The sequence below is a fragment of the Podarcis raffonei genome, chromosome 7, assembly GCF_027172205.1.
Source record: "Podarcis raffonei isolate rPodRaf1 chromosome 7, rPodRaf1.pri, whole genome shotgun sequence".
In the NCBI taxonomy this organism is placed as follows: domain Eukaryota; kingdom Metazoa; phylum Chordata; class Lepidosauria; order Squamata; family Lacertidae; genus Podarcis; species Podarcis raffonei.
The window spans coordinates 50,044,890-50,068,000 of record NC_070608.1 but is presented as its reverse complement, the minus strand read 5'-3'; the positions used below and the strand labels follow the sequence as shown (position 1 = coordinate 50,068,000).

The following is a 23,111-nucleotide window of genomic DNA, read 5'->3' as shown; positions in this document are numbered from 1 at the left end:
CTGGGTTACCAGATTTTACAGCAGTATTTCAGATATGAATAGGTTTAACAGAGAACAGTTAATGGTGCACAGTTACTGTAAGAATCACACAGTATAGACAGATTCATAATTTTTATGTCTAAACATTGTAAACTAAGCCATTTAAAGGAAACCCATGCACTCCCAAGTTCTTTATGTTGGAATAAAGTCACACACAAAAATCCTCATCGTGCAGCACCTGAAAACAAAATACTTTGTGCTACCCAAAAATAGCAGAGTTGCTATTTTTTAACATTTTGGTTGTCAGGATGGCCAGTTTCCTTCTGCTATTTTTTTTCAGTTGAAAACAGTAATGTGTATACATAAAAACCCAACATAATACCAAGACTTGTTAGAGAGACTCAGCTTCAATCATTATTTTTTCAAAGGATGGGATGGGGGAGTTAAATACTGTAATATATATACACACACACACACACACACACATATATATATATATATGTGTGTGTGTATATATATATATATATATATATATATATATATATATATGTGTGTGTGTGTGTATATATATATATATATATATATATATATATATATATATATATATTAATGTACCAAGTCCAAATGCCATTGTTCATTGGTGCTGTTTTTCTCTTGTGCCATGATTCTCATGAACCAACCCTCTCTCCAAGTTGCTATCAAAATCATTCTAGGGAGAAGAGCAATAGACATTCTGAATCATTGGGGGGGGGGAGCAATTGACAACCCTCCCCCTCAAGTGACATGGCTCCGACTAGCAACTATGGCTGCTATAAAAACGGAAATGAAGGAAATGAAAAGATGTAACCTGTGCTTGTGTAATATGTTTTACTGTATTCAAATGGGATTTAGGTAAATGTAAAGGGACCCCTGACTGTTAGGTCCAGTTGCGGACTCTGGGGTTGCGGCGCTCATAAGCCGTTTACCTTCCCGCCGGAGCGGTACCTATTTATCTACTTGCACTTTGTGCTTTCGAACTGCTAGGTTGGCAGGAGCAGGGTCCGAGCAATGGGAGCTCACCCTGTCAAGGGGTTTCAAACCGCCAACCTTCTGATCAGCAAGCCCTAGGCTCTGTGGTTTAACCCACAGCACCACCCACATCCCACGTCCCACAGCGCCACCTGCGTCCAAATGGGATTTACTCCCATGTAAAGGTGTATAAGACTGCAGCCTTAACATACGTAAATGACACCAAAATACTGAGCTATAAGTCAGGCAAGTCCTGTTTGAATCTTGACTCATTCAATGAATTAACCTGGTCTTAGGCAGGCTCTCTCCACAACCCCCAAAATAAGGATACTACTACTACTCTTAGAGGACTCTTACAAGGTTTACACATGAGACATGAAAAGTGCTTTGAACATTCTGAAGTACTATATAAATGGTAAGTGCTATTAAGTCAACAGTGCTTTAACTGTACTCTCTCAATTTTAAATATTTGTACAGTCTGACTTGCAATGACAGACACACATCACGGTTTAGGACTGGCACAGCTTCAGTTTGTTCATTTCAGAATTACTGAACAACAGATTGCCAGCTTATTTGTTAATTAAGGTACCTGCATAGTAATGACTGGGGGTGGGGGGTGGGGGTAAGGAAATGACTAAGCAGTAATAACATCTTCTAGTGATTGACGGAAAAAGCTATAACTTGCCGATTCCCCCCACCCTGCCATTTAGCTGGTAAAGCCACAGAAAATCAGCAAACGAGTTGGTAGTCCTTTAAGCCATAAGATAAGCTATTAGGACAAGCATTCAAGCACAGCATGAGTTTAGTGTTGGCACTAGTATTGGGTTTAGAGTTTGTTTCTCCACTACCTTTGCTTTGCCAAAACACACACAAAAACTATGCTCAAATTAAAAGCTTGAGACAGACACAAAGGTGATCCACAATGTTTCTGCATTTTTAGGGCTTTCCTGCATACAAGTTCAATTACACAAAAAATGTTCATTTATTGTGCGCATTCTTTATGTCTTTCTTCAAGTTTTCACTTCTGTTGGAGACACCACAATTTCCAAACACTCAAATCACAATACTTTATACCTGGGAAAATGAGACATTTCACACAGATAACACATTCATTGCCATTAATGTTCAGACTGGAACAGAGCAAACAACTCACAGGCACCAGAATATTTTTGCAATGCAATTAACAAGGTGTGACAATGTTTCCATCATATGGCTATACAGTATTTTGGTGAACCAGATGCACCAAATTAAAGGATTATTTCTGTGGCTGCTTTGCTTCTTACACCATACAGTGCTCCAGCAAAGAAGCTCTTAAACATATACAAAAAATGCAACAGAAGCAAGGCTAACATGTAGCAATGTCTTGTTATTTTGCAGACCCTTCCATTCAGAACATTTATTTATAATATTTGCAAGTCACTTTTTCCATTCACAGACTGGGTTGTGCTCAGAGCAGCATACATCACCATCTTATTAATATTCTTTGGGTCTTTACACTCCTTTTTCTTGCACACACATATAGCTAAATAGAATAGTAAACTCCTCTTAGACAGTAGGATGTCTGTTTATAAAGCCAGGGTTGTATTTCTATGGAACAAAAGAAAATTCCTAGTCCCAGATTTTCATATTGGGACCAACTGGCTCAGTCTCACAATCGCAATCCTGAGTATTTGTGCTTAAAAGTATCATTAGTTTTAATGGCAGTTATTTCCAGTGTGTTTAGGTGTAGAGGATGTTAACGTGACACAGACTACTTCAGGGGTAATGTTCTAGTATCTGGGTTTTGGTCATGATGCTGACTTTCAGTAGCTGCAGAAATTACAGCTATTATCCACACAGTTACTGTGGATAACCGTAGATTCACATCATTTCTAAGTCTAGCTCCCACAAAGGACAGGTAAGGAAATAAATATTTTGTAGGCTGTAGTTGAAACAGCATGCATTGATTTATATGACTGAATGCTCTGCCATACAAAAATAAACAGAACTGCTACATTTAGGGAACTTGTATGGCTAACTTAGGATCATTCCTCTGACGTACTAAATTTTGGTTGGTTGGTTATTGTTTTTTGGTACAGAGAAGCATTCAGTCAGTCATGTGAGCCCACACCTGCAAATGGTAGAGTCCAGGAAGAGGTTTACCACATTATCTGCTATTTGTGAGAACTAAGCCTAAGTCATGACCCTTTCCTTCTCAAGCCCTCAATTCCATGGTTCTCTTAGCAACTGACTAAACACGGCCAAAACAGATTCTGGTGCTATTTTCAATAATTGGTTAAAATGCTTTGCTTCAGTCCTTTGAATATATCTCCCTTCAGAGCCCTTTTCAAGTATTAGCACCCAGTGGAAGAGATTTTCTTTGCTAGTGTTCTATAAACTCCACTATCGAAGGCAGCATGCCTCTGAATTCCACTTGATGGGAATCAGAAGAGCACCGTTGAACTCAGGTTCTGCTTATGAGCTACACAGAATCACAGTGCTAGAAGGCTTCCCCAAGGGTCATCTAGCTCAACTCCCTGCAATGCAGGAACCACAGCTAAAGAATCCCTGAAAGGTTACCATCCTATGAAGGGTTTTCAAACAAGTCTCTTAAATATTGCAGAGTGCTTGGTGTTCCTTCTCCTTCGCACCTCTCCAGGTTGGGCCCCAGAGAGCTGCCCGCTCAGCTTGCCTGGCTCCCTTCCTGGCATTCTTGCTCACCCCCTGCTCTGGTGGTGGAGAAGCAGGCCCCCTCTGTCCTGGGGGAGCCAAAGGTGGGGTTGCCACTGGGCTCCCCCCTCTCTTAGAGGGGTCCAAACTGTCTTTGAGCCAAGGGAGAGAAGGCTCAAGAGTTCAGGGCTCATGGCATCCTAAGGCTGGAGGGCCCATGGAGGTCAAGGTGAGGCCTGATCTTCCCATATAGACATCTAGCTGGCCACTCTAGGATTCTGGACTATATGGGCCTTTGTAGGACTCTTCTTGTGTTCTCACCTGAATAAGATTCCTCATCCCCATAGTAATGACTCAAGTGTAGCAGTGACCAACGTGTGTGTATGGCTGCCAAGCTAGTTCTGTGCTCAGTGCTATTACCTAGGTTAAAACCATCACATCCTTATGTGATGTTGTATTGAATTTTCTAGGTCATGAAACAAAAACACCCTGCTGTCATTTATGTTGTGCTGCTTGATTGAAGCTGAAGATTTTCAAATGTTGGAAAAACAGCTTTTCATCTTCTGATCAGCACCAATATCTACTATTTAAGTTACCCACATAAATATAATACACCGTTCAAGGATATGTGCCATTGCCACTTTTGACTGTGCTACATAAATGAGTGTAGTTGTTTTTTTTTTTAAGTAAATAGAAGTGTAACTATCTAAGGTTTGTTCTATACATGTACTTTTAAGTTAGAATTCTCAAGCACTGTTGAGTGTGAGTACTTTAGGCACACAATTCGAAACAATTTTCCCTTTGCTGCAGAAAGACTAATTTACCTGAGATCTGCAAAAATAAAGTTTTATTTATATTTGAATGTGGTACAAACCCCGCTTCCCCTCTGCTTCAGCCTAAAAGAGGCAAGAAGCCAACTCAATCTGGGACACCTGTGATTTTTTTTTTTAAAAAAGCATAGCCGAAATAAATTCTCATTAAAAGGGGGCCAAGAAGCTTACAAAAATTAAAAATTTCCCTTCACCTTCCTATTATGCAAGCAATTTTTTTCATAATACCTTTGCTATATAGACTGTATTAAGAAACATACAATTAAACCATTTATCCTATAAGCAAGCCATCCTGAAGGAAGCAATGTAGTTCCAAAAGGACAAGTTTCCTTGTTTTCAGGAATATGTAAGTCCAGTCAATTCTCATCATCTCGCCTATAGTGAATTGTCTGAATTTCCTGAGCTATGAATGCAGCCATTTCCTGGGTACCTGCTGCGACCACTCGGCATGACATTAGATCTAGAGGTCCACCTACGAAAGGAGAGGGATTTGATCAGTCAAACAAAGCACTTGAGGTTCAAAAGTAATGCGAGACTCTGTCCCCTCTGTGACTCAAACCACTTCCCATATAGTACAATTCATCAGATGCAAGACCTCCATTTCACAGGAAGACATTAAGGAGCAACGCTTAGCTGGAATGCACCCACCTTCCCTCTATCATAGGATGGGGCAACCTTTGGGAGATAGGTAAGTTGCCTGTTCTAGATAGGGTTGCACTTCCTCTGAAGGAACATGTGCCCAGCTTGTGGGTACTCCTGGATTCATTTTTGTCACTAGATGCCCAAGCATCCTCTGAGTTTTACTAGCTGTTTGGTCTGGGATAGCCTGACCGCAGAAGTCCATGTGCTGGTAACCTCAAGGCTCTATGTGCTCTATGTGGCACAGCCCTTGGGTCTGCTGGAAATCTCCAGCTGGTGTAGAATGCAGCAGCTACACTGCTGACTGGGACACATGGCTGATAGCATATGTCATCATTGTTAAAACATATGCACTAGCTGCCCATCTGTAACTGAGCCAGGTTCAAGGTCCTTGCATTCATTGTAAATGAACATCGTAGGTCCAGGATACCTTAAGGAATGCCTAAACTCTTATATTTGAACTTGATCACTGAAAGCATCTGCAATAGCATAGCTGGTTGTCAAGTTGGTGGGATTCATCTGACAACAACAACAAAACTGAGACGTTTTCTGCCCAATAAGGGTGGAATGCTCTGCCAATAGACACTGAGCAGGCACCTTCAGTTTCAGCCTTTTAACACCTCCTGAAAAACTTTTCTATGTCACCAGACTTATGCAGGCAATCTTTCCATATTACCGTATTTTTCCGTGTATAAGACGCCCCCATGTATAAGACGACCCCTATTTTTTGAGCCCAAAATTAAGAAAGAAATATTTTAAACACCAAACCGAACAACTTTGATATTTTATTAAATATTCAAAACACCGGTATATTTAGTACCATATATTGAAACATCAAACAGTGAGGCAAGCTGTGTAATGGCAGCTGCTCCTGTCAGCTCAGTGTAACTCCATTGTAGCTGCGGCTCCAGCTCTCCCGCCTGTGTGCTGCACTTTTGTCTCAGTATTATTTACGGTATGTACCGTATTTACTCCACAAGTGCCGGCAGATGCGAATGCTGATCAAGGAGCTGCGACTTCCAGAGCTGCCTGAGTGAGTGCGCTTGGGGAATGGGGGGTCTGGGTAGCCAGGGGGCGGCTGAGGGAACAGGGTGGAAAGGACAATGTCCGGAGTGGGAGCTGCTGGGGGAGGAGTACCAGACCAGGGTTTGTCGTGAGACCATTAGTGAGGTGAGGTGGGGGGGGGATAATATGGATGGTGGCATGTATTTAATTATATTTTTAATTGCAACATTCCATGTATAAGACAACCCCCAATTTTAAACTTAATTTTTTTGGGAGGAAAATATTGTCTTATACATGGAAAAATACGGTAATTAGTTGATGGTACCTGTATGTAAATGTTATGTTTAGATAGATAGATAGATAGATAGATAGATAGATAGATAGATAGACAGACAGATAGTTGTAAACAGCTTTTTTACGATGTGGTGATATGAATATTTTTATAAATAAATGTGCATTATAAACATGTGTTATAAAAATATTTTTTTTGCTTACCTGAAGTATCCATCACAACACCACCTGCCTCTCTGATAATAACTGTAGCTGCCGCCAAGTCCCAACAGTGCAAGCCAAACTGGTAATATGCATCTGCAGCACCAGATGCTAGAAGACAGAGCGCCAACGTGGAACTTCCAATGACACGAACCCTACAATAAATCACAGGTGGGAGCAAAAAGACTTGTGAAAAGAACAAAAGCCATTGATAAAGCCAACCCATGAGGATGTGCTCATGAGTCATGGTTAGAAAAACAAGTCATCAATTTTAACCAACGATTTGTTGCACAGACAAACTGGCATATTCACAACAAGTTAAAATATTATCTTAAAAAAAGCCAGTCATACATTTCCAGGTGTTTGTCTCAACATCTTCCCCGTTCTTTACAATGTTATCATATCCAGCAAGCAATGTCTGCTTGTCCTATTCACTTGACAATGCAATACAAGGCTGCCCCATCTTCATAACTCCCAAGCAAGAAGAAAGAGGAGGGGGTGCTAACTGACTTCTAACACTGAAAAGCTATCTTGATGGTGCAGTGAACACTGGCGGAGGAAGAAGAGGGGGGGGAGCGCACCGGCAGGGTGCCATCGCGGCTGCCCCCCCCGCTGGGTGCCCCACCCCCGCAGGCGACACATACTCCACCCCCAGGACGCGCACCAGCCTCGCCCCCCTGGTGCTGGAGCATGAAGCTCCGCCACTGGCAGTGAATGGGGAAGTTGGTTCAGAGGGAGTTCTGTAAGTGCACCAAAATGCCTGCAAAAGTTTAGGTTCACTAAATTTAAATGGATGGCCTCAGTAACTGAAATGTTAATGAGGGTGCTGGTTCTTTTCTTTACAAAGGTTTGTGATTTATTTACTTTTTAAAGAAGATCTTACCCATGAGCTTGGGCCTTAAGCAATCGCTCCATGTTGCTGAGAAATAGTTTCAAAGTGTCAGGATCTCGTTTTGGGCCAATCTCTGTTAAAATCAAGGCCTTTGAGATATCTGCAAGACAAAAGGTTATTTTGTATTATTGCAACAGCTTTTCAAAGTAGGCACTGTCCAAATTCTACTGTGAAGGATCTTTGGATATTTTACAATAAGATCGCTTCACATGTTCATATATTACTGTTCTTTTTTACGAGCCTTGCTTATTTCCAAAAGCTTTCAACAAAATTCTGTGTCTTGAAATTATGGAAAACAAATCTGCTTATTACTTTTAGTTAAATATGTTTATTTGGAAGCAAAGTCTTACCCTCTTAGAATCACAGCAGATTCTGCAATAATGTTCAGTCAAAATAATTCTACATCCCATCAACTCTAAGCCTATCACAAAGTACATTTTAGATCTTGCAGTAGAATATATCATTCCTATCATATTTTCAAAATTCATACATGCAAAATCCAGAATTAATACTACCACCGTGAACTAACATATTATTTTGAAAAAGCCTCTAAAGTGATTGCATAGCCTCATGCTGCTATTTCAGAGCTGCACACATTAGAAGCCTATCCCAAATCCTAGTATACCTGGACCAATTAACTGAAATTTCAAGCTTTTGGACAACTTTTCTTTAGCGTATACATACATACTTCACATCCTATGTTAATTTTTTTAAATTTTCCATTGAGAAGTCTGCTAGTCTTCCTTAATCACAATAAAAAGTCTCTCTACTTCTACTGTTAGAAGTCAACATATTTTTCAATAAGAAATAGGTAATAAATAATCTAGAATTCCACCAACTCTGCAGGCTGACAGTGCTAATCCAACCTAAGTAGGCTGTTTCATTATTGCAGCCCCAACATGAAATGGGGTACACTTAAAATACTTTCCCTGAAGTGGCTGTAATGTTTAGAATACATTTTTTCAGGTAGTTTTACATGCCAGCACCATTTGTAAGATATGAACTATGTCCACTCAGCTGTCACTGAAGAGCTCCCTAATCATAAGATTAAGCAAGGGTCACCAGTTCTGTTGCAGCCAAATTTACAGTGATTTATAAAAGCCTCTTTTAAGCTATTAAGCTCAATAATTAAAGTATGGTATAGAAAAGAAGGACTACTTAAATAAATGTAAAATATATTCAGTTATGCAGAAGATACATCGAGGGTGCAATCTTATGTGCACTTACCTGGAAGTAAGCTCCACTAAACAGAGTGGATCTTACTTCTGAGTAAATATGCAGAAGATTGCTCTGTAAGTCTACCTACATATGGTAACGACTATCTAATAATACAGTATTCAAAATATTTCTTTTAGAGAGCTTAAACCAACCTGTCACTTTTGATACCTGAAGCCTTTTGTCGTTACAAAATGCCCCTTGACCTCTTCTACCAGTGTATAATCGTTCTTCCGTGCAGTGATAAATTACACCAAATTCAAGCTTTAGCATTTTGGGAAAGGAAAAAGATCGTGAATGCAATTTGTATTATATATATTGCAATATAAACAGATTATCACTATATAAAATGCATATAAATGGCAGTTTATGCTACTGATAATAAAGAAGAAATGGTTTTGAGCATGCCAGACTTTCAACTTCACAAGGTACATAAAATTTCATTAAGAAATTAGTTAATCCATCTCCACAGACATTTTAGGGCTAATTCTTACATGTTCAGAAAGCCCCTGGAAATCTTTTCTGCACAGTGATGACAACAATGAGCAAGAGCTCAACACATCAAACATATCACACAACTGCTTAGTTTTCAAGTTAAGCACCAGTTACTATCCAGATATAGTGCTGGCACAAAAACTCTTGTTTGCTAAGTCTGTTGAGTGGTGCTGCCTGGAGTAGCAGGACAGAGGCTTCAAGTAACCTATGGTACAAAATCCATAGATAAAAGGTTTAGTATCCCATCTCTGCTTTACTACTTGACATCACCCCTATACCTTATTTTACAGTTGCTTTGAATAAGTAAGTCTGACACAGGCATGTGAAGTTGTATCCTAAGAGTTACTAATATCTGGTGTTGAATATACAGTATAGGAGTAGTGATAAGAACTAAATGCAAGACTATTATCCCTACCCAACATGTCTTTGCCAAATATTATTCTATGGAACAGCTTTGTCCTTTCCACCTGCCATCTAGCAACAAGGGTGTGTCCCAGCCAACAGACAACATTTGTTGTTTCCCCTACAGCGTAGTCCTTTTCTGTTCTAGTGGGTTCTGCATGAAGAAAGACTGCATTGCATTACCATTGCATCTGTGTAATGCAAAGTCAGCTACTCTGCCCTTGAAGGAATAGTATCAAGGGCAGACTTATAAAGGCTGCCAATACAGGTTTTCTAACAGTCAAGACAAGAATGAAAAATTATGTTGTGGCACAGGTAGGTAGATGGCAATAGAAAAAAAACAACAACTGGTAAGTCTGCCACTTGATTGATGAGCTGGAAGCTGCTTGCGCAGTCACTCAGGAAACAAATAGCATGGCTTGATCTGACCTTTCCCTTAAGTTTGACACTCCTAAATGCATTTACTTGGAAAAAAGTCTTGTTGATTTTAATGGACCTTATTTAATAAAAGAGACATACATACATACATACATACATACATACATACATACATACAGTGGTACCTCGCAAGACAAATGCCTCGCAAGACGGAAAACTCGCAAGAAGAAAGAGTTTTCCGTTTTTTGAGGTGCTTCGCCAGACGAATTTCCCTATGGGCTTTCTTCTTGCGAAGAGGTCCGGGGACCTCTTTTAAATGCAGTCGGTCGGGAGCAAAGACTTTCGCCCACCGCCGGCCTTCAGAAGAGGTCCTGGACCTCTTCTGAAGGCCGGCGGGGGGCAAAAGTCTTTGCTCCCGACCGCCTGCCTTCCCGGGATAGCGGAGAAACGCAGCGCGTTTCTCCGCTATCCCGACGGCTTTTGAAGGCAGGCGGGGGGGAGCAAAGACTTTCGCCCTCCGCCGACCTTCAGAAGAGGTCCTGGACCTCTTCTGAAGGCCAGCAGGGGGCAAAAGTCTTTGCTCCCCCCCACCTGCCTTCCTGGGACAGCGGAGACTTCTCCTCTGTCCCAGGCGATCTTAAAATGCTGGCGGGCGGCAGCGAAGCCTTCGCTGCCGACCCCCAGCATTTTAAAAGCCCCCGGGACAGCAGAGGCTTCACTGCCACCCGCCAGCATTTTAAAATCGCCCCGGGACAGCGGAGGCTTCGCTGCCGCCCGCCAGCATTTTAAAATCGCCGCTGTCCCAGGGGCTTTTAAAATGCTGGCGGTCGGCAGCAAAGCCCTCCTGTCCCGAGAGCTTGCGGGGCAGGAGGTGGGGAGAAGGGCTTTTCTTCCCACCGCCAGCCTTCAGAACAGCCTTCTGAAGGCTGGCGGTGGGAAGAAAAGCCCTTGTCCCCCCCCCCAGCCTTCAGAAGAGGTCGGGGGACAGACTGTCCCCGGACCTGGTCTGAAGGCGGTTTCCATAGGAACGCATTGATTGATTTTCAATGCATTCCTAAGGGAAACCGTGCTTCACAAGACAAAAAACTCGCAAGAAGAAAAAACTCGCGGAACGAATTAATTTCGTCTTGCGAGGTACCACTGTACATACATACATACTCCACATTTTTCTCTGACAGGGACTCAAGGTGGCTTACAAATTAAAAATAAGAAAAACATAGAAAAAGCCATCATTAAAAAACAAATAAACATTGATAGAATTAAAACATGCAAGACTACTTATAAAAACAGGTCCCTGAAACTGGAATTAGCTACCTTTACATTCTGCCAGCCATAAAGGATCTTCTACATACTCTTTTACCCAAAGAATGATTCCAGAATCCATTCATTTATGGTAGGTCATAATAAGACTACTCACAACACCGAAGAATTGGTTTCGGGATTATGCAGATTGGTGTATTCAAACCAAGGTTATAACAGATTAACACTTCAAGATAAATACAGTAACCTAAATGGCTTTCTGTGAACTTTGTTATTTGTTATGAAGCTCACAAGATTCTCACTAAGTTTGTTAGATATTAATCTTTCACTTAATCACGATAGCAGCAGATAAGGCTTTATCCTATACCTCTTGATTAACAGCAAATCCAATGCTGACGGCCACAGTCGGAAACCTGTGTAAATAAAACCAGTTGCGTCTGTTAGTACATTCTCTAAACAGTTAATTTCAACAACTTTACCTGTCAGAAATGCAATTGTGTTGGTTCTCAGCTAAGAAATCTGAGTCTTAATTTCTTTGTATCTAAAGGAATTGCACATTTTTACTTCTTACCTTTTAAAAACAAACCCAATGGTTAAAGAATTAGGGGCATCCTGATCTGGTGGATCAGTTTAGCAGTGACCTTTCCCCTGTAGCTGAAGCAGAAATAGCTGACTTGACTTTGATTCTCAGAAAATCCCTTTCTCTTCTTCAAATCTTAGGATGCTGTGCAATTGATCAGAACTTGACGACTGATTCAACTACAACCGTCCCTCCCTCTTTTGAACTCTCCACTGAGTTTCAAAACCAGTTTGCCATGCTAATGGCAGGGAGAAGGAAAGTATACTGTTAAAAGCTATTGTCCTTAGGTACATTGTACTAGTCCAATAGTTCTCTGGATTTCAGCCAGAGCTTCTGATGATAAGGGACTCTTTTAGAATAAGGTTTTTATAGGTAACTGGTATGCTGAATGAAGGTGCCAACCACTACAGTTGTTGATTGTTTGTGGTACAGCAATGGTAGCTCCAAATTATTGTGCTACTTAGTAACTACACCCTTTTGGTACTTGTCCCTGCACTTGGTACTATTCAGTTCGGTCCACCTGTAATAGACTTCCACAAGGCACTACAAAGGCAAGAACCTATCTTGATAGTAGCCAAACTATGTAACAAAGGAATTGAGTGTGTGCACTCCCCACACAATAACACTTGGGAAGCCCAAAGTCATAAACTACAATCGAGTTTGTGCATATGAGTTTGTGCATATGAGTTTGTGCATCAGAGTCTTCCTCCCAAAGCACTGGGGCAGAAGTTGACTCAAGAAAGTAACCTTATATGCAAACAAGCCTTACTCAAATAGGTTGGACACAGAAAAATAAAGCATGGCAGAGAGCTTGAGAAAAGGCAGACGTAGCTTTTTTGCAGCACTGTTTATGTATTTACCTATGTACAAAATTACAGGTGCCATCAACAGGATCAATAATCCAGGTAGGGCTGTCACAGAGAATGCACTTTGAACCAGCAGCGGTAGCTTCTTCAGCAATAAACCTATAATGGACGAGAAAATTAAAACTGAATTATTACTTATTGGAAGGCACTTAGGCACTGGCATTCCCAAACGTAGCTGTTTTCTGCTACATTTGGCCTTAAACAAGCATCAGATAAAGTACTAAAAGTTATGCTAAGTGGATCTATGTGAGTCTTTGCATATTATCCAAGAGCACATATAGAAGGTGTTCAAGTTACTTTCAGGGCCTCTACGGAGGTTTCAGGTTCTTACACAAAGGGAAACCCATGCATCTTCACTCATGAAAAGCTGTGTGTGAATACAACGTAGCAACAGTTTGTACATCACAACAGGTAAGAGGTGTCATTTTGGATGACAGTCAGAAGCACATATAGAAGATATACAAGTCAATCTGCAATGAGTAGTTTTCTTACTATTGAAATAAAAACTATTGAGTAAGATTCAACCTTTGTCCAATATATGAACCGTGCAGGCACATGAATAGAAAACGCCTGTTCATCACTATCATGTCTTATTTGGCTTTAAATCGCAGTGTGGGTTCCCTAGACATGCGATTGCCATATTTGAACATCACACTAAACCATGATTTAGCATGAAGAGAATGAGATGCACCAAGCTTTGGCCTCCCTTTCCAGGACACAAGGAGATCAGAAGCCTAAACCGCAATTAACGCTTACTATGATTTGTTTCCAAGAACAGGACCATTTTTACACAGAACACCACATGTATTTTTGAACATGTCTTGTGCTATACATGCACATGCAACCCTTGACCTTTTGCTGCACTTTGTGTACATTGCAGCAATTAGTTTCAGCTTGCGCAAAGGACATCAAGCTTTACAAGATTACCCACACCTGGAAGAGTTACAGTTTTCCCACCATTTCATAGCTATTATTTCCCAATTAAAACTAGATGGCAACTGTCTATTGAAGCTTAGTGCTATACTTGTGAAAACAACCTTCAATTCCAGCCTATATAAAGGGAAGGTTACTGTTTTTGTTGCTGCTGTTGGGCTTTTTTTCATGTGAACAGATGTCCACTAAGATTATGCTAAAACTACTATATTCATTTCATTACGGGAAATCTAATCTGGATTTGAGAAGACATTGGAGGCAGGAGAATTAAAAAAGAACACACCCTTTTAACATGTTGTCTTCCGTCCATGGCCAACCAGTTATATTCAACAACTCTCACCTGATGTTTAACTGGAGGAGTAGAATGGTTACAGGAAGGTGGTCAACCTTTTGTTCTCCTGAGGACAATCAGTCACCCTTTCTCTGCCAATCAGCAGAGGAGCAGGGGGCAGGTACCTCTCCATCACAAGACTGTGCTGAGCGGAAAAGCCCTCCCCTCCTATCCCAGCATCGTGATGGTGAAGTAAAGTGTTCCCAGTTCTGTCTTTCCCCACTCATTGCTTTGAGAAAAGGTTCGTCTCTCCCCACCCAGATCTCTACTCACTTACTTTCCAAATGCCCCAAGTGCTCCTTCCTGTTTCCTGAGCACTATAACCTCCTAGCTGTGGTGCTGTGCCAGAGGGAAAAGAAGCTCTTGGTTTCTTCTGGGGCTGGTAGATCACTTGAAGCATCTCGGTTCAAATCCCCAATTACCACAAAACTCATTGAATGACTATCTCTCAGTCTAACATGTCTCAAAGCACTGGGATGGGCTATACATTTTATTGCATAACTAGGGATCCAGCTAGGTTGAGGGCTGCATGTCAGTGGTAGACAAGGCGAAAACCACATGTCCCCATGCTCATCCATCCCCCTTTCATAAGTTATTTACAAATCTTCCCTTCTCTCCCCCACTGCTAGCAATCTGGCAATTAGGTTTAGAACAAAGGCCCCCATTTGCATTAATGGGATCTGTTAAGCCTAATTGCCATTCTGGCTCCTCACAATCTTTAGAAGAGTAGCAACATATGGGGAAGGTTAACTCACCATGGCTAGCTCTCACCACCACAAAAATCACTCCCATGCAGCAATTAGGGTTAAGAAAAATGGTCCCAGCTAATTGCTTCATGGGGCTGAAACAGATGAGAGGAGGCTGCAGGAAGCATGCAAAAGCTCAATGGGCTGCATCTAGCCTACAGGTTGCCAGTTCCCCATCCATTTATGACATCGTCAGACAATTGGTGGCACATTTAAGTTCATCACCAACAGTACGCTTGACAGAACTGTAGCCAATCCCTGTTCTCTTACTAGTGTACGTGAGGTGCATGTTTGTATCATTCAGTCACTGCATTCATACAATGTGTGAAGCAGCTTATTAGTATTGCTATTCTCCAAGCTTTCTTATTCACAGAATGACATTTTCAATCCCAGTTCAAAACATACGTAACTTGCCTAGGATAATACCATAGCTGGACCTACCTGTGAGAGGGAAATTTTTCTTTCAGAGCAGAAACAATTAAGTTTTCCACAAAGTGATCTGTTTCTGTCACAAGATCTGCTGCAGAAGTTTTGGTAGACACCTGTTTTTCCTCAGTGAGAGCTTTGCTAATAATCTAGAAAAATTAAATCAGAAATTACTTTACCATTTCCCTCCACAGAACTCTCAACTGACTCAAATGACAATAGACAAAAAAAGTTCACAGTTATGCCCATATAGAATTGCTTAAAAACATCAAACGGGTTTTGTAAAATCAAACAAAAATTATTCCCCCAACCATAAAAAAAATCAAACTGGTACTGCTGTGACATGTCACCAATATTTCAGAGACACTGGTCTGTGCTGATGTACACAATCAGGATGTAAAAAGCCATTCGGTTACATTTTCAACATTTAGAACTTTGCTGTGTTGGAAGCCACAGGTTTGTCTCTAAATTATTATAAGCACAAATGTATTTTTACATATTGTTTCACAGTGATTTCCATGGTGAAATTATCCTGAAGAGAGCAGGTAAGATGTTTCATCACTCAGAGGCAGAAGATGGGTGAGAGGGAGGGCTATCTGTATATGGTCTTAAACACACACACTTGTTTCCAGAGAACAATGGGCATATCTTCCCCTTGACGACTACCAAAGCATTTGACCAAATTCTGCTTTAGTAGCTTGATAGCCATCCAAATTTTACGAACGAAGGGGAGGTTTCAACAAGATAGTATTTTTACACATTGTTGTTTCAACTGAAATAAAAAGGAATTGCTTTTGGATCAAGTCCCTTTCCTTCAAAATGGTTTCAGAATCCGACCCTGTGGTAGCAGGGCATGCTTACCCAATTTACCTATTACTTCTGCTTTAATTTGACAACTCAGAAGAAGCTGTGTTATACTGACACAGGCCATGGGGCCATCTAGCTCAGTAATGTGTATACTGACAGTGGTTCTCCACCATTTTAAATAGGAGTCCCTTTCAGCCCAAGCTGGGGATGTCAGAGACTAAACATGGAATCTTCTGCTCTTCCACAGAGCTATGGCCCTTCCCCATGACTCCTCCTGGTAACTGTTCGGAAACTGCAGCTGGTACAGAATTGAGTGGCCAGATTGCTGACTGAGGCAAGTTGGGTCCTGTCCTTGTGAGAACAGTCCTCACATTTCAGGACTGAACTCGTGACATTGAAAAGAAATTACAATCAACCTGGCCTGGAAAGAGAACCTGTTTATTATTATATATGGGATCATTCTTACCTTCAAATACTGCTCTATTTTTGCATATCGATGTACAGTAGTTCTTACTGGGTCATTTTACTAGGATTTCTTATAATGCATAGTTCCCCTTACCTGTATGTCAAAACACCTTTTCAACTACCAGTTAATGGAATGCTATTGGCTAGAAACTGATACAGTATTTCCTTTAACTCAATTTTTTTTCAACCTATACATTGCCCTTTAAAAAAGGGGTCACATCTTAACAATGTGGCTCCTTAAATGGTATCTGAAGTTGGCAATGGAAAAGCAAGGCATTCCTAGTGAAATCAGGACTACAGACTCTTACCCAAACTCTTGTTGAATATTAACAAGATACATTCTTGACACTGAACACATTAATGCAGATACAGCAATGATGCAATACAGATTACTCCCATTCAAACCCACTCAACAACCTCAAATTAATGTGTTGGGTTTTTTTAAAAACTAAGTGTTCCAACAATGTTTTCTTTGATATTTTACCATGGGCTACTTTTAGGCCAGGTAGTTAAGAAGAGCCATTTCTGTAATGTCCAGAAATGCAAGGTAGCTTTCCTTTGTCCTTTTGTTTGACCTGGCCCAGCTGAACCCCATTTACCTCCTAAACTGTTAATCCACAGTTAGCCCACATCTGACTTCATTTCTGGAAAAAGTACTTCTGTCCACCAGTTCTCTCTCTTTCACCAGCATCTTCCCATTCTTTTCTCTACGTGTAATCTTATGCACTTGCTCGGGAGTAAGAGGGAGCTATTAAACTAAATGCACCTCGCGTCTCCGCCAAACATGCACAAACTCGACCAGCCAGCCAGAATTGACAAGTCCTGCGTGCGGTACTCAGAAGCTCTGTCCACAACCAGGAGACCTGGCCCTTCACTGCCCAGCAGGTAACATTGTGTGTGTGTGTGTGTGTGAGAGAGAGAGAGAGAGGGGGGGGGGGGAAGAGATGCAGCGATTTCTCAAGTCCCACACGAATCTCAAAAGGAGACAGAAAGGCATGTCAACCCGTGTTTGGAGCTTCTTCTTGCTTACAGACCCCGCAGGGTCGGGGGAGGGGCAGCAGCGGAATGAAACGCCGCTGCCCCGCTCCCCCTTGCAGCCCTGCTTCCCCAGAGCCCCCCACGTGGCGCCTGCTCACCTGTCCGGCCCGGAGCGCCAGCTGCACCGCCACCTCCATGCACTCCTTCCAGGGGTCGCCCGGGCTGGCGGCCGCCTCGCCCCGTTTCTGCTCCCCGCTGGCCTTCATCGCAGCCACTGCCCCCCTCCCTTCCAGGACGCCTCCGCCTTCTCGGGGCCCAAGTGAGGCGGCCTCCCCTCCTCGGTCCCCAGCGCGCGGGGAGAGCGAGCAGGGGGCCCGGGCGCAGCGCTCGCTCAGGCGTCGCTCGTGCAACTTCCCCGCCGCTTGGCCGGGGCTGCTGCTGCTTCTCCTCCCGCTCGCTGCTGGACTTCTGCTGCCCCGCTGCGTCCCCGCTCCGACTTTCCTTGTCTGTCTGGCTCCCGCGTCCTCTTTCCTAGCTCGGGGAGGCGAGAGAGGCGCTGACGGCAGAGGCGCCGCCTCCTTGGGCGAGAGTGACGGCGCTTTGCACCCATCCAGGAGCGGCAGCCTCCTCGCCACGCAAAGCCCGCTCGCTGGCTGCTAATTTTAGGACGCCGTTCAGACTGCTTGTGGCAGCAGCCGCAAAGGCTGGGCCCTTGAGCAGAGGACGAATCATGGGCTCGGGTGTGTGTGTGTTTTTGCGTGAGAGAAATAGGATGTGGCTCACAGGAAGTTCCTCGCTTCTTTCAGGCAGCCGCCCGCCTCAGTTTAAGATCTGGTCCCATCCTCACCTCTTCCTCGCTGAAGTTGCTTCTGACTCCAGAGCACTTTGTCATTGTTGCTATACAGGGTCGTTCAGCTTGCCAACCCCCGGCGCTGTTTCCCCTCACTTTAACACCGGAGAAATGCCTTTTCCCACCACATGTAATTATGGAGCTTGCCAACCGCATTTCTGCAGAAATACCCATGCCTCCCCTCTCCTGCACACAAACCACCCCCACGGAAAGCTCCTACATCTTCCTCTTCCCACGCATTGCATCTGTTAACATACTTTTCACCTTCCGCCCAGTCAGGGCTGGACCAAGACACAATTTCGCCGTTCTGAGGTGAACCACAAAATGGTCTCCCTCGTCTCCAGGGAAGGAGGAGTGAGTGAAAACCTAGGAGCAAGCAGTGAGTTAAGATCTACATCCTTGCCTTATGGGTGGCCCTACACCCAGTTGGGAAGCCACAATTTCCTCCTGTTCTGCAGAACCTTTAATACCTCTGCTTTCATCTCCACCCCATTCCCATGCCTCCTACTCACTTTCTCAAGGCTGTACATTTTGTAGCTTTAAAACAGATGTACATAAATGCACAAAGGATCAGGTTCTTCATGTGCCTGTTATGGCACATTTGGCTGCAGAAATTGGATATGTTACATAAATAGATCAGAACCCGAAAATATGAACCAATGATGTGGTCAGTTCCTAGCCTAACATTACATTTGTTCCTAAATTATGAGAATGTTGCATCGTAACCTGCACCTTATATTTCCAGGCTGTGAAAGTTTTGTGGGAGTTTACAGTTTTAGTATATAAACTTAGAAAATAATACACACACTTGTATTGATTGCATCACTATACAGCTTTAAAAAACTTTTAAGCAATATAATCTCATCTGTGGACAGTAAAATACTACACACACATTGCATAATGCTTAAAATATGCTCACAGTTTGACTTCAGAATACCTATTTGTTGCATTTATATATCACCTTTCTGTCAAGTCCCTCCAAGCAGTTTATAATTTTAAAATACTAAAACATATGATATAAAATGTAAAGTTAGCCCTAGATGGGGAGAGGGAAGTCTGAATGGAGAAGGTCTTAGTGTTGTCTTAACTTGCCTTGGCCACTTCCTTCTCACGGGGTAGATTACTGTTGGAGTAATTGGACATGAGAAGGGCTTCATTTCCTTCAAAAGTGTAAATCACTCCATGGATGAGCTAATCGCATGGCCAGCCAAGCCAGCTGCTATGGTAATGGCCCAGTGCCCCTACTGTAACTGTGATAGATGCATGTCAACTCAGTAGTGTCCATTAATCAATTAGCCAGTCAGTGTTACTTGTCAAGTGTAACATCTTGAATTGCTGAACTTATTTAGAGCAACAGAGATACTTTGTACTTTTATGTACTACAAGCCGTCCGTGTGGTGACTGGTACTGCGAGCAACTTCTAGTAAATGGGTGTCTCACCTGCCTGAGATTCCCAATAATTATGACGATTGGCCTTATGGGTGGGGAGGGGACAGTCTGACCGGACTAAGCCCTGATATTATATTTTCCTCCCTGTGGTGGGTTCGTCCAATATCAGATAATCCCCTCCTGAAAAATTCTGCAAATAGGCTTTGGCATGTTTCCTGTGCAGGAACTAAAGGTCAGACACTCATTAAGAATTCACTGTACAGTTAATGAGTAGTACAGTGGCATACATGTCTACTCAGAAGTAAGTCTCTTTGTATTCTGTTAGGATGGCAGATTAGGCTTTGCTTTAGGGGGGAAGGGTTCTTGTGCCAGTAACAGCTGTATGACAGCCAGATAGTTATCAGGCTAGGATTTTCTATTGTGGAAATACAATTATGAGAAAATTTTCACCATGACTGTGCTCTCTCTTAATGTTATGCTGTACCCCACATAGCACTCATTTTTTAATCGGTGCCCACAGCACTCTTAAAATTTGAAATGTGCTCACTGGCCCAAAAAGTGGTGATCCCTGAGTTACAGGGTTCTACTAACCAAAGTATATTGTAACTTGTTCATACCTACTACATGAAAGGCACGAACAGACATATTTGGGACAGAAAATGTAGAACACAGGTGTGAATGGAAACCAGAATGTAGATCCTAAAACACTAGTGTAATGGTATTCCAAGATTCAGGAGCCTCCACAAACTGTACCCTGTGAAGCCTTTATAATCAGTTTTCAAGTACAGTGGCACATAGTATGATCACAGTAGTAGTCTTTTGAAAGAATGTAACAGTAGAGGAGGAATTTAAGTAATATTATTTTAAATATTATGGATTTTATGAAAATCATCCTGGATAGTATTGCAATGCAACCGTGTGTGTGTGTGCGCGTGCGTGTGTGTGTCACTCTTTCTGTCTGTATGCAATATCTAGTGAAAGTTTAATTAAACATTGGAACACAAACTATCATTCCAAACACACTTTATAAAAAATTATGCAAATGTGAAATATACAAATTTAATTCAACACTCTTCTGGCTTTTAAAAATATCTGTTGTAGTTTGGTTATCCGTGATATGAGCATTATTTTCCAGCAGACTTCACACATATTCATTTGGTATTCAGCTTTTACGTTCCAACTGCAGCTAACATATTTTTCCACCCTGATTTTTCTTGCTAGGGCATGCTTTGGAGACATTCTGTGTGGAGCCGGAATTATGCATAATGAAACCTTACTCACTGGAACATGAAGGCTGGTTTGTAGAAAACTGCTTCCACTTTATTCATAGTGCAGAAGTGGCAGGATCAGTTTCTGAATAATAATGCAAATATTGATTCATGATGATATGATGAATCACAGACAGTTTGGGGACTCTTTAAAACTACTATTGGCAGTTTTATTTTCAAAGTACCAACATACAAAAAGGGGGGGGGGATTTACAGTGCAGTCCTAAACATGGCTGCTCAGAAGTAAGTGCTATTGAATTCAATTGGGCTTTCTACCTCCTGACTGGCGTTTCCGTGCGCTGCTCTGGTTTGCCATAAGTGGCTTAGTCATGCTGGCCACATGACCCGGAAAAACTGTCTGTGGACAAACGTCGGCTCCCTTGGCCAGTAAAGCAAGATGAGCGCCGCAACCCCAGAGTCGTTCGTGACTGGACTTAACAGTCAGGGGTCCTTTACCTTTAGCTTTACCTCCTGACTTACACAACAGAGCAGACAGAACAGGGAGCCTGTATGTGGCAATAAAGCTGAGACTGTTAACAATCCTATCTTTATTTTGCTTTTCTTTTTTGAAAAAATATGCATCTCATTTGCATTATGTTTTAATTGTGTGTGTGTGTGCACACCAAACCTGCTACTTGCCACCATGTCTACTAGACTGGTAAGGGCTGTGAGGAAGTCATGGGGGCATGGCCAATCAGTTCAGAGGGGTATAGCCAGTTGCTCCCGTTTTTTTCTCCCCAACATCTTCCCTTATAAAGATACTGTGGACAGCTATACAAACACTTAGCACTGAACTGGACTGTACACTCTTTGGGTTAGAATTTCTTATTTTAATTATGTACACAGCCATCTACATTGATGGTGGTATATAAATAAATAAATAACCAATATTTGACAGTTTTATTATTTAAGAGCATCCTGGTTTCACTGAACAACAGTGAATACCTGTGCAAATATAAGCCTTAGTTCTTGAAATTACATGCTGCAAAGTTATATTGAAAGTATATTAAAATGTCCCAGGGGAGGGAAACAGTGTTGCTCCAGATGTCCCTGGACTCCCATCAGCCCCAGCCATTATGGCCAGTGGTCCTGGATGATGGGAGCTGGGAGTCCAGTAACTTCCACGTTTCCAATTCTTGCTGTAAATAAGGATTAAGAATTTCAAAAGGATTCTGGCGAAAGAACCATAGCTCAATGGAACAGTGATAATAACAGAGCTGTATTTTTATCCCAGTCCCTCCACCTCTTTAGTTTAGTTTACTGTGAATGACAGGTGGTTCCTAGCTGTTGAACCGTGCTCTAATATACCTTTCATAACCCCAGGAAGTTGATATTTCATAACCATAGACTTTCATAACTTGACTTCTCGGTGTTGTTAACTAAAAATAGCCTCTGCCTGATGAGACTGAAATCCTTTTGATCACTAGGTGTCATTATGTTTTTAAAAGTCATGTAGCCTCTGTAAAAGTTGCACTTCATCCAGGTCTCTGCAGTTTCTATCTTCTGTAGAATGAATGTGCAATGTTTCTATATCCTGATTTAATTTAGAGAAATGCAATGAAATAAAAAATTACTCTGCCTCTGAAGGACCAAAATCCAACAGCACAATCCTTCATGTCTAAAAGGTATAGGTACCCCTGACCTTTAGGTCCAGTCGCAAATGACTCTGGGGTTGCGGCACTCATCTCGCTTTACTGGCTGAGGGAGCCGGCGTTTGTCTGCAGACAGCTTCCGGTCATGCGGCCAGCATGACTAAGCCGCTTCTGGCGAACCAGAGCAGTGCACGGAAACGCCGTTTACCTATCCGCCGGAGCGGTACCTATTTATCTACTTGCACTTTGACGTGCTAGGTGGGCAGGAGCTCACCCCATCATGGAGATTCGAATTTGCATGCAAAAGGTCCTAGCTGAAATGCCAAGTGTCTCCATATAGGGCTGAGAAAAACTGAAACCCTATGTATCTGTTGCCAGTCAGTGTTAACAATAGTGAGCTAGATATACCAATGATATGACTTACTAGAGGGCAGCTTCCTATGTTCCTTTAACAGAAAGATCTACAGTGAGGAGTCCCTTCAGCAGTGGGTCAGTTTATCTGCCTATTTATCTGTTGGTGATTAGAGTCCACCCAGGGATGGCTGTGAGCAAGATTCCTGTATTGCCGGGGGTTGGGTTGGATGACACGGGGTTACTTCCAACTCTACAGTTTTATGATTCTATGAATACTACTAA

The 23,111-nt window shown here is 42.2% G+C and overlaps 1 protein-coding gene across 1 annotated transcript; it reads right to left on the bottom strand.

Moving 5' to 3' along the window:
• Nucleotides 1–4,468: 4,468 nt before the first annotated feature.
• On the bottom strand, nucleotides 4,469–18,088 carry IMPA2 (inositol monophosphatase 2). The gene is made up of 8 exons (XM_053396566.1): nucleotides 17,535–18,088; nucleotides 15,142–15,275; nucleotides 12,685–12,789; nucleotides 11,612–11,657; nucleotides 8,865–8,973; nucleotides 7,486–7,594; nucleotides 6,606–6,757; nucleotides 4,469–4,938 (listed from the first exon to the last, which is right to left on the bottom strand). The coding sequence occupies exons 1-8, from the start codon at nucleotides 17,640–17,642 to the stop codon at nucleotides 4,823–4,825; spliced, it is 879 nt and encodes a 292-aa protein (XP_053252541.1). The 5' UTR covers nucleotides 17,643–18,088; the 3' UTR covers nucleotides 4,469–4,822.
• Between the last annotated feature and the right edge of the window lie 5,023 nt (nucleotides 18,089–23,111).

What these genes read in the sequence shown, in the direction of transcription:
- IMPA2 (XM_053396566.1), bottom strand. Translation starts at nt 17,642, where the DNA reads ATGAAGGCCAGCGGGGAGCAGAAACGGGGCGAGGCGGCCGCCAGCCCG. An exon ending in TCAGGTATCAAAAGTGACAG is followed by an intron (nt 7,595 to 8,864) that starts GTTGGTTTAAGC and finishes TTTGTCTTGCAG; the next exon opens with ATATCTCAAAGGCCTTGATT. An exon ending in CTTAAGGCCCAAGCTCATGG is followed by an intron (nt 6,758 to 7,485) that starts GTAAGATCTTCT and finishes GATTTATTGTAG; the next exon opens with GGTTCGTGTCATTGGAAGTT.